The sequence below is a fragment of the Rana temporaria genome, chromosome 10 (assembly GCF_905171775.1).
Source record: "Rana temporaria chromosome 10, aRanTem1.1, whole genome shotgun sequence".
Lineage (NCBI taxonomy): Eukaryota > Metazoa > Chordata > Amphibia > Anura > Ranidae > Rana > Rana temporaria.
This window is the reverse complement of record NC_053498.1, coordinates 71,192,302-71,208,009: the sequence shown is the minus strand read 5'-3', so window position 1 is coordinate 71,208,009 and position 15,708 is coordinate 71,192,302. Positions and strand designations below refer to the sequence as shown.

General features: G+C 43.1%; 1 protein-coding gene across 2 annotated transcripts in view; it reads left to right on the top strand.

The window, feature by feature from the left end:
- SLC37A4 (solute carrier family 37 member 4) overlaps positions 1-15,708 on the top strand; it is a 46,348-nt gene that overhangs the window by 12,091 nt on the left and 18,549 nt on the right. For both annotated transcript variants that reach the window (XM_040325429.1, XM_040325430.1), the window contains exon 2: positions 4,508-4,974. In XM_040325429.1, coding sequence (XP_040181363.1) covers positions 4,821-4,974 — 154 coding nt within the window. In that variant the 5' untranslated portion in view covers positions 4,508-4,820. The remainder of the gene's footprint in view (positions 1-4,507; positions 4,975-15,708) is intronic.

The window sequence follows — 15,708 nt, the reverse complement described above, 5'->3', positions numbered from 1 at the left end:
CATACTAGCTCATTATGCCTTTGTCATGCAGGGTTTTTTTTTTTTTTTGCAGAGGGTTTACTTCCTCTTTAAATCGAGTTTAAAAATAGAAAAGAAAAAGCCTTTTTACTAGTGATTTACATTATGATTTAAATCGTGATTTAAATCAAATTAATTTAAATCAAATCCACCCTGGTGACAACAGTTGGTGTGATTATTTGCAAATAGAAGAAACACAAAATAACTGTCCATGATTTGGGGGTGTTTTCCTGTTAAGGGGACAGGAAAACTTCACTGCATCAAAGGGACGATGGATGGAGCCATGTACTGTCAAATATTGGGTGAGAACCTCCTTCCCTCAGCCAGGGCATTGAAAGTGGGTCGCGGATGGGTATTCCAGCATGACAATGACCCAAAACACACAGCCAGGGCAACAAAGGAGTGGCTCAAGAAGAAGCACACTAAGGTCCTGGAGTGTCGGGGTGTGAATCTTCACTGGTCTCGCGATTAGATTTGATTACAATTATCCTGTTCATGATTTGAATCCGCGATGCACCACGATTACTGCACAAGTGCGCATGATTAACTACTTGCTACCCAGGCCAATTCTGACACTTTGCTCCTACTTGTAAAAATCATAATTTTTTAGCTAGAAAATTACTCAGAACCCCCAAACATTATATATGTTTTTTAGCAAAGACACTAGGGAATAAAATGGTGGTCGTTGCTACTTTTTATCTCGCACAGTATTTGAGCAGTCATTTTTCAAACGCGTTTCCTGCATTAGAAGAAAATAGTAAAACAGTATTTTTTTTCCATAATGTGAAAGATGATGTTAAGCCGAGTAAATAGAAACCTAACATGTCACAATTAAAAAATTAAAGCATCGCCTATGGGGATTTATAAGTAAAGAAGTTTGGCTCCATTCCACGAGTATGCACCACTTGTGGAATGGCGCCAAACTTCTTTACTTATAAATCCCCATAGGCGATGCTTTAATTTTTTTTTTTTTTTACAGGTAACCTATTTAAAGTTACAGGAGAGGTCTAGCGCCAGAATTATTGCTCTCGCTCTAACGTTTGCGGCGATGCCTCACGTGTGGTTTTAAAGTTGTTTACATATGTGGGCACAACCTACGTATTCGTTTGCTTCTGTACCCAGATCTCGCCTTTAGGCCTGGAAGCCTGAAGAGAAAAAAAAAACATCCTGGCTTCCCAGGGATGAGCTCCGGCATGTTTGCACAGTCCACGTGCAGAGCCCGCCAGGAAGTTGGCACTGCGCTGCGCTAATCACAGGCAGTGAGACATTTCCCGATCTTTGCAGCCGAGCATCAGGACTATGTCTCCCTACCTGTGATTAGCGCAGCACCGTGCCAACTTCCTGGCGGGCTCTGCACGTGGACTGTGCGAACATGCCGGAGCTCATCCCTAGCGGGGGCATTTTTTCAAATGCAGAGGCCCGGCGTATCATTATAACATCGTGCCCGATCTCCGAAAGATCATAGAAATGCCCGGGGGCCATCTCGCCCACCATAAAACTTGGATTCTTTTACACTAAACAATTAACACTTTTGTTTAATTGCAAACAAACATAGAGATCAGCTTTTATTTATCTCATTTCACAGGCTACACACTTGTTCAAGGTCTCTTCCTCAGAAGTATTGAAGCCACTGAATCAGCAATACAGCAAGGCGTATTCAATTTACATACAGTACTTAGAAATGAAAAACAACTTGTTCAGCTGTGTGCTATTGTCTATAGAGGTGGTGCTGTCTGGTGAGCTGTGGATCTGGTTTGACCTGTCCATGTGGCCTTGCACACAGTTAACACCTATGTAAATTTTGTTTTGTTCTCAGCTTTGTAGCACAAAGTGTAATCTGTTCCAAAAACATTTTGTGGAATTTGTCCCCTGTGAGCGTTCCCTGGACCTCTCAACTTTGAGCCGATTCCACTTTCAACAGGTTGATCAATAGTTTTAGGCAAAGCTGCACAGCTGTGCAGAAAAGGAAAGGATCGGTACAAAACATAACCGCACAGGGAAACATTGCTGTTAAATCCTTGAAAGACTGAAAAACAGACAAAGGCGACATGAATAACACCAGACTGCAGTCAGATCATGAAAACTCCTATAAAAAATATGCATGATAAAGGGTAACTTTTAATTAAAATTTGTATTTATTATGTAAGGTCAACTTCCACCTCAACCCAACCACCCTCATTTTATCGTGGACTTATCTATCCATATTCATATTAAGCTAGACATACATAGCTCAGTTTGTTAATTTAGTCTTAATTAACCACTTCCATACCGGGCCAATTCTGGCACTCCTCTCCTACATGTAAAAATCATAATTTTTTTGCTAGAAAATTACTCAGAACCCCCAAACATTATATATATATATATATATATATTAGCAGACACATATTTTGTATAATATGAAAGATGATGTTACGCTGAGTATATAGATACCCAACATGTCACACTTTAAAATTGTGCACACTCATGGAATGGCGCTAAACTTCTGTACTTAAAAATCTCCATAGGCGACGCTTTAAAATTCTTTGCAGGTTACCAGTTTAAAGTTACAAAGGAGGTCTAGGGCTAGAATTGTTGCTTGCTCTCTAATGCGGCAATACCTCACATGTGTGGTTTGAACAGCGTTTTCATATGTGGGCAGGACTTACTTGTCTTTTCACGACCGGGGACAGGGACTGTTACTTTTTTTTTTACTATTTTTTATTTTTTATTTTTACACTTTCTTTTACATTTTTTTTTTGATCCCTTGTAATAGGAATCTATAGTGACAGGTCCTCTTTATGGAGAGATGCGGGGTCAATAAGACCCCACATCTCCCCTCCAGGCATGAGATCGAAAAAAAAAATCACAGATCTCATGCAGACAGCCACGATCATGGCTTTGTCTACATCCATGGCGTGACGTCATAACGTTGCGCCTGGGCCTCCGACGATCATATAGATGACTGCAATCTCTATGGTCATCATCTGGTGGCCGATTCTTTCATCGGGTCCCCAATGGCACGGGAGAGCCCGGAGAAGAACCGGATGGTGTTGGGAGGGGGGGACTTGTCCCCTCCCATAGCCTGTAAGAACGATCAAGCAGTGGAACTGACGCTATGATCATTCTTATGGTGCACAGAATCTCCGGCAGAAATTTATGATATCTGAATGATGCCTGTGGCTGCAGGCATCATTTAGATATCCCCACTGAAAGTCAAGGACGTCATATGACTGCGGGTGGGAAGTGTTTTAAACCAGTCCCCTATACACACAATGGAGGTGGATGGGGTAATCTTCCCGGCTACACTATTGTATTCTGACAGTGGGGGGACTCCACAAAGTACTCAGTATTATGGGGCACTGAGTGTAGATTGATAAACAAAAATAAATTGAAACAACCGTAGTATCAGGCTGCAACATAACAAAATTGCAAAAATTGAAGGGGGTCTGAATACTTTATAAGAAATTGAAATATATATCTGCGCTAGGAACTAAAACAACCAGGATCTGTACACTATAACCTAGATACCCGGCACAGTGACAATATAAAAATAAAGTGCAGGCTGTGCGATGAAACAATATGCGTGAACAATAAGGATACAAAAGACATAAATCTTAAAGTGGTTGTATACCTTTTTTTTTTACTTTTTCCTACAGGTAAGCCTATAATAAGGCTTACCTGTAGGTAAAAACAATATCTCCTAAACCTGTATGATTTAGGAGACGCTGCCAGACCTTGCCGGAAAGAAGTCTCCCACGCGCGTGACAACATCGCAGCTCCGGCCACTCACAGCGATATCGGACTGATATCGGTGCATACTAGCTCATTATATCGGTGCATACTAGCTCATTATCCCTTTTGCCTTACAGGTGACTAAAATCAAAATGTTTGGGACTATACAACTGCTTTAAGATTTATGTCTTTTGTATTCTTATTGTTCATGCATATTATTTCATCGCACTTCATTTGCATACTGAATACTTTATGAATGCACTGTATATGCAAACATGCGAGTACATGGGTACAGGGCCATATGTACCTACCTCCCTGAACACAGACTTTCTCTGCATGTAGCTGTTTGGATTTGGGAATATATACGTACTCCACCACATTTGCATACTGCTTCCGTCACTCCCTGGAGAAGAATCCGGCTGTTCCAGTGCCAACTGGAATTTTGGGATTTTCCTGACCTCCATTCCCAGTGATAATGGTAACTAGGACAAACAGAGGGTGTGAATCCTCCTAGTATTGCTGGGCTTATCTACTCTATCAGCTAACAATAGGGTTTGGTTTTGGATACACTTTAATGCTAGGTAGGCGCTAGTTGATTGTTTTCTTTATCGTTTACTTGCTTTTTAAATGTCTGTTTACAATTTGTTATAAATGTATCGCTGATGAATCTTTGCCCTTATGTTTCATTGTGACAAACATTCAAGGTAAACAACTGTTAGCTGGAATGTTAAATTCCTTTGCTGTCACTTAAAACATCTTCTGTGTTCTGTCTCTGCAGGGTAATGTATGGTGTGACGCCTCTCTGTTAATCATTCTCTCTGAAGTATTTTTGCTGCCAGCCTTATAGAAAACAGAGAGCAAACTCACTACTCAGCAGAAAGCCCTGAAGAGATTGGCAGAGTCCTTTCCCCTCCTGGGACCTTCTCTACTTACAGCTCCTCAGGCGTGTTGTGTGATCTCTGTTCTCACTGGGAAGTCTATATGTGAGCTGTGCTGATCCTATCTGCATCTATAGGCCGAGGACCCGGAGAAGAGCTTTTACCACTTTAAATGAATTACTGGAACTAAGTTACAAACTTCACGTGGACACAATGGGGCAGCAAGGACAGGGATATGGCTACTACAGGACAGTCATTTTTGGTGCCATGTTTATGGGATATACTTTATACTATTTTAATCGTAAGACATTCTCTTTTGTCATGCCATCTGTAATGCAAGAAATCAAGCTTGACAAGGATGATTTGGGTGAGTAGTTTCTGTACGTTTGTTCTGCAAATTCCCATATCTGAACTTTGTATTATGTCATTTTAGTTTTCTGTATATGTAGCTTTATCTACGTTCTTTTTTTAATGTACACTGTATGCTAAATTTGTAAAGATCATGCAATGCAGAACCTGTAGCCCAAACCTGAATCTGGGTGTAAAATATGCGGGTCTATTTGATTTAATTATGTTTTAGCACCTGCCCTGCCGTATAATGCCTGAACAAAACATGGGATCATTTCAAATGAAAATAAGTACCGTATATACTCGAGTATAAGCTGAGTTTTTCAGCACATTTTTTTGTGTGCTGAAAATGACCCCCTCGGCTTATACTCGAGTCACCTTTTTGAGGCTAATCTTCCGGACTTTGGGGACCCAGTACCGGGTAGCCCCACTCTTCCTCTACAAGGGTGCAAAGTTTGTTGTCTGGGGGACCCGTCGGTCGTAGGCCCCCTGGACCCGGAACTTGGCACACATGTAGCCCCATTTCTCCTCTACTCTATTCGCGCCTCAAATCTGCACTCCACCCCCACCATCAGTATTTACCGTATATACTCAAGTATAAGCCGAGTTTTTCAGCACTTTTGTGCTGAAAACGTCCCCCTCGGCTTATACTCAAGTCACCTTTGAGTCCCATTTCTCGTGTACAAGTGTGCAAAGTTTGTTGTCTGGGGGGCCTACGGCTGGGGAGCACCGATTTTTCAAAGCCGTTTCCATAGACTCTTATGTTAACCGTCAGTCTAGTCATGGACATAGTGAGGCATGGGCATAGTGAGGCATGGGCACAGTGAGGCATGGGCACAGTGAGGCATGAACACAGTGAGGCATGCACATGGACACAGTGAGGCACAGTGAGGCATGCAGATGGACACCCTAGGCTTATACTCAAGTCAATAAGTTTTCCCATTTTTTGTGGTAAAATTAGGTGCCTCGGCTTATATTCAGGTCGGCTTATACTCGAGTATATACGGTAAATGCCTTACACTATACAAATATATCCGCATTCTTAGTTCACGGTTAATGTTTTAGATGCCTTGATATGGGGTTGGAGATTTATCTTTTGCAAAGAAGTACAATCTCATCTTTTCTAAGACAGATTTTGTATAGGAATGCTGCCTGAAGTGGAACTACTAATTATTTCCTGGAGTAGTGCCCCACCAGGTTGGACTGGTTCATGCTCTCATGACACTTTCACTATTTAACTGCAGATAATAGTGATGTACCAATAGCCATAGCAGCTTCTATGGGGCTTGGGGTGAAAGGAGACCATTAGGGGGGCTGTTTAACCGCTTAAGCCCGGACCATTTGGCTGGCCAAAGACCAGAGCACTTTTTGCGATTCGGTACTGCTTCACCTTAACTTACAATTGCGCGGTCGTGCGAACGTGGCTTTCAAACAAAATCAATGTCCCTTTTTTTCCCCACAAATAGAGCTTTCTTTTGGTGGTATTTGATCACCTCTGCGGTTTTTATTTTTTGCGCTATAAACAAAAATAGAGCAACAATTTAAAAAAAAAAACAATTTTTTTTACTTTTTGCTATAATAAATATAAACAAAAAATATATAAAAAAAAAAGGTTTTCCTCAGTTTAGGCCAATATGTATTCTACTACATATTTTTAGTAAAAAAATCGCAATACACGTTTATTGATTGGTTTGTGCAAATAAGTTATAGCGTCTACAAAATTGGGGATAGTTTTATGGCATTTTTATTAATAATTTTTTTTCTTTACTAGTAATGGCAGCGATCAGCGATTTTTTTTCGTGACTGCGACATTATGGCAGACACATTGGACACTTTTGGTGCTATTTTGGGACTATTCACATTTACACAGCGATCAGTGCTATAAATATGCACTTATTACTGTGTAAATGTGACTGGTAGTGAAGGGGTTAACCACTAGGGGGCTAGGAAGGGGGTTAAAGGGGTTGTAAAGGTAAAAGTTTAAAATGCATTAAGGTGAAAATTACATCAGCGGATTAGCGGCCCCCCAGCCCCCCCAGTTTACTTAGCTGACCTCTCCCGCCATGAACGCGCTGGTTTCTCGGCCAGGATTCTCGGCTCATTCATTGGTTGATTGAAAGCAGCACAGCCATTGGCTGGCGCTGCTGTCAATCACATCCAATGACGCGGGGGGCGGGGCCGAGTGATACAGTGAGTGGCTATGGCCGCTTTCTGTATCACAGGAGCATGCCCGCAAGAACCCATCACCGTGCTCACTCGCTCGCATAAAGGTGATGAGTTCTTGTGAGGGGGAGCCGAGACAGCCGCCTAGGGACCCCAGAAGACCAGCTTCGGGGTCACTCTGTGCAAAACGAGCTGCACAGTGGAGGTAAGTATAACATGTTTGTTATTAAAAAAAAAAAATCCTTTACATACCCTTTAAAGTGGTTGCATACCCCACTTTTTTACCTTTACCTACAGGTAAGCCTATAATAAGGCTTACCTGTAGGTATAAAGAATATCTCCTAAACCTGTACGGTTTAGGAGATATTCCCCCCGCAATGCACCGCTGATTGCAGCGGCGCATGCACAGCGGGGATCCTCGGTGCATACTAGCTCATTATGGCTTTTCCTTTACAGGGTATACAACCGCTTTAAGTGTGTCCTAGGGAGTGATTCTAACTATTAGGGGGCGTGGCTACGAGTGACACGTCACTGATCGCTGTTCCAGATGAGAGGGAACATTCGATCAGTGACATGTCACTAGGACTCGTGGGATACTGGTGGACATCAAGTCCGTGGGCATGGTCACGGAGCTCGCGGCAGGGTCCACACGGCAGCAAATTTAAAGGGACATACCTGTACGCCCATTTTCCTGTCTGTGCCATTCTGTCGACGTACATGTGTGTGCGGCCGTCGGCAAGTGGTTAAACATAGAAAAACCATGTGCGTGTGACGATAACACATATCCATTACTGTAGTATTAAGGATTGCAGAGGTTGCTAATGAAACTGACCCTCTACTCCTTGTGACATTTCCCACCAAGAAGAGCTGACGTCAGACATACAGTAGGAGACTTCTGAATAGTTGTCACTAGACTGGTCACTGATCTCCTTTGCAGGCTGTGCAGTAAGGAGAATTTCTTTGACTGTTTTAGTAGTGTAGATTTATTGCCTTCAGAGCTTCTGGTGAACCTGGCCAGCACTGAAATGAACCCAGCATGGCTAATACAGCCTTACTCAAGCTGTAAAAATCCCAGCACTATGGAGTTTATTTACTAAAGGCAAAGGGGCTGTGAGTTGCTCAATAGCTTAGTAAATGAGGTAAAGCTTTACTTTACAATAAATACCTAATCACATGCAAGGAAATAAAAAAGACAAAAAAAAATGTTTGCGTCAACATGATTGGATGATGGACGTTAGCAGGGCTCCCCCTCATTTACTAAGCTCTGGAGTAACTCGCAAAAGTGCACAGCCTATTTGCCTTTAGTAAATCAACCCCCATTTTTTTTTCAGCACTTGCTTGCTGTGTCAGTTGGAGGGGTGGGGGGCTTACAATTTACATTGAGACACTAAGATGCTGAAAAAGATTTGGAGCTACGAAGGATAACGAGTAGTGAGCTTGAAACTTAACATTAAAGTGGCTGTAAACCCACTTTTGTCATTTACACCTACAGGTAAGCTAAGCCTAAATTAAGGCTTACCTGTCAGTGTTCGCAATATCTCCTAAACCTGCACGGTTTAGGAGATATTCGCCAATGACAGGCACCGCTGTCTACGGAGCATGCGCCATAGACAACGGTCCGCAGGCGCACTAACAATAGCCGTCCTAAAAACGGCAATGCTGTGTTTGACGGCTCCCGCGCGCATGCACGGCGTGACGTCATCGCCACTCCGGCCAATCGCAGTGACAGAGAGGCGATACCCGGAAGTAACCTCTGGGAGCAATGGATGCGGCGGAGGGGGACGTGAGGGCGGCTTCTGGTGCTTCGTTCTAAGGTAAGTACATGCATAATGAGCTAGTATGCTATGAAACTGGACTGCAGGCCGTTTTCATCGGTTTGGACTGACCGTGTGTACTCGGCCTTAGTTGTTGGTGGGTGCTTACATCCCTCTCCCTAATAACTCTCTCACTCACCTATCCCAGTCTTCCCAACCATTCATTGGCCTCCTTCCTCTCCTCAGGCTGGACACATGTTATAGGCGACCACCAGGATAAGGGCTGTCTTTAAGGCAGGGCAAACGGGGCAGCTGCCCTGGGTCCTGTCTTTGTTGTGGGGCCGAAAGCAGCTTCCTCATACTTGCCAAATATCCCAGTTTAAATTCCCTTGTCCCTTGAAGTTTAAGTCCTGTTCTGTGTCCTGATATCTCAGTGTGAAGTGCTGCTACTAATGTTACCCAGCTCTGCCCTATTGTGTACAGATGACTCACCTGCAGACCCTGTGTTTACATGTAAATAACCGTCATTCATATGTAAATAATGGGAGCATTCATTTGTAAATAGCGGTGGATTCATATGTAAATAGCTGAGGCCGGCCGCATTAATATGTAAATAAAGGCGGCATTCATATGTATATCATGCCCTCTGCAGTGAATAGATGATGTGCTGTAACCTTTAGAAGAAATCATGTGCTGTAACCTCTAGCAACTAATCAGTGAGCCGTAATGTGTGCTGTAATCTCTAGCAACCAGTCAGTAAGTGGTAATGATATGCTGTAACCTCTAGCAACCAATCACAATCACTGCCTGATCTGATACAGTAAACAGATTACAAGTCTAGCTGATATTTATTGTATGTCTCAGAGAAGGTGAAGAGCAAAATTGCATGGGGGCCCCCAAGAATTTTTTTGCCCAGGGTCCAATCAACAAGCTATGTTTGTAGTGGTGATGTTTTTCCTCCTCCTGCAAAGTTCCCATTTGTTTGTCTAGAATGTTTTTGTGTTTTAACCGATTGCTGCACACCGACTGTACATTTACTGAGGCAGGGCAGCAATGGGCAGGCTGGATCCTATAGGTGTACGTCATCCAGCCTGTTTCAGGTTAGGGGTGTGCATGCGCACACCTGCTGCTAATCTACGCTGTCACTGGCTACAGCGGAATGTTGTCAACGCGTCCCGCCCAATTATTTATGGCTGAGACCTGCTAATCCACGGTAGCCAATCACAATGTTTACATCAGGGGTTGACAAATTTGCTTGGAATCTAGGAGCCAGCTAAAAAAGTTAGGAGCCAGAAAACGCACCCCGTCCCGACGAGCTTGTGCGCATAAGCGAACACATACGTGAGCAGCGCCCGCATATGTAAACTGTGTTCAAACGCAATTTTGAAGCGTGACATGTTGGGTATGAATTTACTCGGCGTAACATTATCTTTCATAATATTAAAAAAAATGGGGATAACTTTACTGTTGTCTTATTTTTTAATTAAAAAAAGTGTAATTTTTTCCCAAAAAAGTGCGCTTGTAAGACCGCTGCGCATATACGGCGTGACAGAAAGTATTGCAACGATCGCCATTTTATTCTCTAGGGTGTTAGGATAAAAAATATATATAATGTTTGGGGTTTCTAATTAGAGGGGAAAAGATGGCAGTAAAAATAGTGAAAAATTACATTAGAATTGCTGTTTAACTAGTAATGCTTAACTTGTAATACCAACGGCCACCACCAGATGGCGCCAGCTCACATCTGGTGGTAATAACTTGTAATACCAACGGCTCACCACCAGATGGCACCAGCTCACACAAAAAAAAAAAAAAAAAAGTTTTTTTTTTATTTTTATTTTTTTTTGCCCACCTTCCAAGCCAAGTCGCCAGAACACTATTTCTAGTCGCCATGGCGACCTGGCGCCCGGGATTTGTCGATCCCTGGTTTACATACATACTCTGTACAATGATCAATGATGGGTTTTTTTATGCAGGCAGAAAAAACAGCCAGATCTGTTAGTAAAAGCAGCACGCAGTTAACCCCTTCATTGCCCCCCAGATGTAAACCCCTTCCCAGCCTGTGTCATTAGTACAGTGTCAGTGTACAGTATTATCACTAATCAATGTATTAATGTTGCTAGCGACATCAGTGACCCTCCCAGATAGTGTCTGTTAGCACCAGGTTGCCCGCCACCCTATCACAGTCCCACAATAAGTTGATGATCACCACCATTACAGTATAGTAGTAAAACCTTCTGGAGGTCAATCCTCTTTTATTGTTTAGTGAAAATTAACAGACTTCCAGATAAAAACCTGTCTAAATAAAAAGTCCTTTTGGTCCCCCTGCTTCGAGTGACATACATTACCTTTCACAATGAACTGTGGATCACCCCCCATATTATGATAAACATTCAGAAATGTGCATGTGTCCAAGCTAGTGCATGAGATATGTAAAAACCCTGTCACTCGAAGCAAGGGGACGGAAAGGACTTTTTATTTAGACAGGTTTTTATCTGGAAGTCTGTAAATTTTTACTGAACAATAAAAGTGGATTGCTCAGAGCTGGATTAACTCTGTGTGGCAAGATTGGGCACTGATGATAGGAAATCTTATTCTCTACATTGTGACATTAACATTTTTTTTTGGGGGGGGGTTTACATCCACTTTAAGCACCAGTTTCAGGACCATAATTCTCCCTAAAGCAGACCATGATAATACAAGGACAGCTCCCCTCCTGAGGAAATCTAGTAATCTTGTGTTATCATGCACGGTCTTCTTTAATTCCTTGTAGAGTCAGTGATCTGGAACAAAAACACGTACATCAAGTGTCAGGTGCAGTGTCATGTCAGTTTGTTTTTTTCATTTATTTTTGTAAACAAAATGTGCCTATAATGATAGTGGTAAAAATCGTGAACCTTGTCAGACATGCAGTGTTCTTTTCTGTATGTGGAGGTGGTGGGTGGGTTTAACCGCCTAACTTATATGATAGACTTGTACGTTTTATATTGGGAATGGGAATGTTCATTTATGCTCAGTAAACTTTCTTGTTCGAAAAAATAAAAAACATGAAAATAATATTTATGTCATTTTATGCACATTTGTAATTGCATGATAAATAACTTATTTACACCAGAAGGGAAATTGTCAGACAGACAGATATTTGTATCTTTAAAGTGCCCGTCTGTCACACTGGTAAAATAAAAGTAACATTATTGATTTCACTGTGTGAATAACACACTATGGTTGACATCTTGTGTTCATCCACAGGCAGGGGCGGACTGACAACTCATGGGGCCCCCGGGCAATAGGAGATTATGGGGCCCCCAGGCAATAGATTATGGGGCCACACAGTATACACACAAATACAGTGTACATACACAGTATACACACACAATATACACACATAGGGCTAGATTCACGTCGATCGGCGCATCTTTAGAGCGGCGTAGCGCATCTCATATGAGAGGCAAGAACAGTATTCACAAAGCACTTGCTCCCTTTGTTGCGCCGGCGTAACGTAAATTGGCCGGCGTAAGCCCGCCTAATTCAAAGTAGGAAGGAAGTGGGCGTGATCTATTAAAATGAAGCGTGACCTCATGCAAATGAAGGGCCGAACGAACGGCGCATGCTCAGAATCATGTCGCATATACTCCATAAGATACGACGGCTCAATGCCTTCGATGTGAACGTAACCTACGCCCAGCCCCATTCACGTACAACTTACGTAAACGACGTAAAATACGACGGCTGTTCCCTGGTCCATACCCTAACATGACTTACACCTGCTTTATGAGGCTTAACTTTACGCCTTACGTAAACGGCGTAGATTACTGTGACGGGCGTAAGTACGTTCGTGAATTGGCGTATCTCGCTCATTTACATATTCAACGCGTAAAACAATGGAAGCGCCCCTTGTGGGCAGCGTAAATATGCGCCCAAGATACGACGGCGTAGGAGACTTACGTCGGTCGGATGGAGCCAAAATTCAGGCGTATCTTATTTTCAGAATCAGGCGCATAGATACGACGGCGCATAATTACACTTACGCGGCGTATCTTGAGATACGTCGGCGTAAGTGCTTTGTGAATCCGGGCCATAGTATACACACACAGTATACATACACACAGAATACACATACACACACTGAAAAGGTACTGGAGAGGCGGGGCAGCTATAATCTATGGTATATAAAAAAAACACAGATTTTTACATACTGTCCCTGGTTTTACTGAGGCTGGCAACCCTGATGGGGCCCCCTAGTGGTATGGGTCCCTCGGGCAGTGCCCGAATGGTCAGTCTGCCCCTGTCAACAGGCGTACTGATTCTGTGTGAAGGGACATCTTTACCTGCACAATAAAGCACAGGTGTTCCATACATCTGTGTGCAAGCCGTCCCTTCATGTCTATTTGGGTGCAGCAGCTGCATGCACACAGCTGCTGCTCCCAATGTGACAACCGTACGGGTGGGTGAACACAGATGGTATGAGTTCAGGGACAAGCACCAGTGCAGATTTCAAATTGGGAGCAGCGGCTGTACCCATGCAGCCCCACTGCGTTCCAATTGATATGATTCGGTTCTGCCGGCACCAAGATGAATGGAACACTTGTGCATCCTGTGCGGGCAAAGAGGGTTTTACATGGGTGTATAGATCAGTATGCCTGTGTATAAGCCCCTTTTTGGCATTAAAAAACGTTATTGGTTTAAAAGTATTTAATAAATAAACTTACATAAAATATTAGCATGATCAAATAATGTTACTTCTCAGTACAAGCTTTTATACTTCTGTCATTGCAAAGTATGTTGGGTTTATTTTAAGAAGAATTCCCATAAGAAGTTTAACAATACTTGCTGACGCCCTCTCTTGTTCTGTTTGGTCAATGTGGTTTCTTACAATAAAGGAAGATCAGGAGTGTCCTTGTGATGTCCCATGCTGCCCCGCTCCCTTCAGTCAATAGCCCTATTTGCTAGTAGACAGTCGCAATCCCAGTAGAGTTTTTTGTGGCTGGTTTGTGCAGGACTTTTTGGTTCCTTTGCCCAGGTTCACACTGGGTACGATTTCCTTCGATTTGAGATGCGATTTCACATGTGAAATCGCATCTCAAATCGGCGGCATTTGCCGCCAATTGTCGGCAATGACACTGTCCTAATCGGTGCAACGCCGCATCTGCGGAGCTGCACCGATTTCAAAAAGTAGTTCCTGAAACCTGCACAGATGTCTCTTAAATCGCGGCCAAAATCGGGACTGCCGGCGGGAGTGAAATCGTGCGAGTTCAGCTAAACTCGCACGGCTTTACTCCCGCAGCCCAGTGTGAACCAGGGCTTTCTGTCCACCCCACCTTAAAGGGGTTGTGAAAAGGTACAATTTTGTTTTCCCAAATAGCTTCCTTTACCTTAGTGCAGTCCTCCTCCACTTACCTCATCCTTCCATTTTGCTTTTATATGTCCTTCTTTCTTCTGAGAAATCCTCACTTCCTGTTCTTCTGTCTAACTCCACACAGTAATGCAAGGCTTTCTCCCTGGTGTGGAGTGTCATGCTCGCCCCCTCCCTTGGACTACAGGAGTGTCAGGACGCCCACTAACACACAGCTCCTTTCTCTATCTGCAACGTAGAGAGCATCCTGACTCTCCTGTAGTCCAAGAGAGGGGGCGAGCACGACACTCCACACCAGGGAGAAAGCCTTGCATTACTGTGTGGAGTTACAGACAGAAGAACAGGAAGTGAGGATTTCTCAGAAGAAATAAGGACATTTAAAAACAAAATGGAAGGATGAGGTAAGTGAAGGAGGATTGCACTGAGGTAAAGGAAGCTATTTAGGATAAAAAAATTGTACCTTTGCAACCTAGTCTACTAATACTTTCTAGTAGACAGGAGAAATGTATGATAACAAACAAAACAAAAAAAATACAAAACAAAAAAAAATGGGCAGACTCAATAGACTAGTCGGTCTTTTTTCTGCCATCACTTTTCTATGTTTCTATAAAAGAGTGACAGCTGACTTATGCCTTGTACACACGAATTTCCGATGAAAAAAGTCAGATGGAATTTTTTCATCGGATATTCCGACTGTGTGGGGACCCCATCGGACTTTTTTTCCGTCTGAGTTTAGAAATAGAACATGATTTATTTTTTCCGATGGAAATTACGATCGTTGTAGTGTTTTATGTCACCGCGTTTTGGACGGTCGGAATTTGGTCTGACAGTGTGTATGCAAGACAGCTTGAATGGAATTCCGACGGAAAATTCTATCGGATTTTATCCCATCGGAAATTCTGATCGCGTGTACAGGGCTTTAGGCTTCATTCACACGTATGCAGGTGGGAAAGATTGTGCACATGCCTGGTTTTGCGCGTTTCTGCTTGTCGCGTTTAGGGCAGCCCATTAATTTCAATGGGCTGCCCTGCATGTGAGAAATGCGCAAAATAATTGTTTGACCCTTTTTAAAGTGGTAGTAAACTCTGTACTACCACTTTAACCTACAGGAAAGACTATAATAAGGCTTACCTGTAGGTATAAAGAATATCTCCTAAACCTGTACAGTTTATCAGATATTCCCCTCGCAATGTGCCGCTGACTGCAGCGGCGCATGCGCAGGGGAGATCCTCGGCTAAAGGCACGGCAGCCGCCGCACTTTGCCGGAAAGAAGTCTCCCACGCGCATGCATGGGAGTGGCGACATCGCCGCTCCAGCCAATCACATCGCTGGAGCGGCAATACCCGGACATCTCGCTCGGCGTGGACCAGGTAAGTTCCTCACACCTCGTTCCAAGGTAAGTATTTCATAATGAGCTAGTATGCGGTGCATACTAGCTCATTATGGCTTTTGCTTTTCAGGTGTGAAAAAAAACAAAAAACGG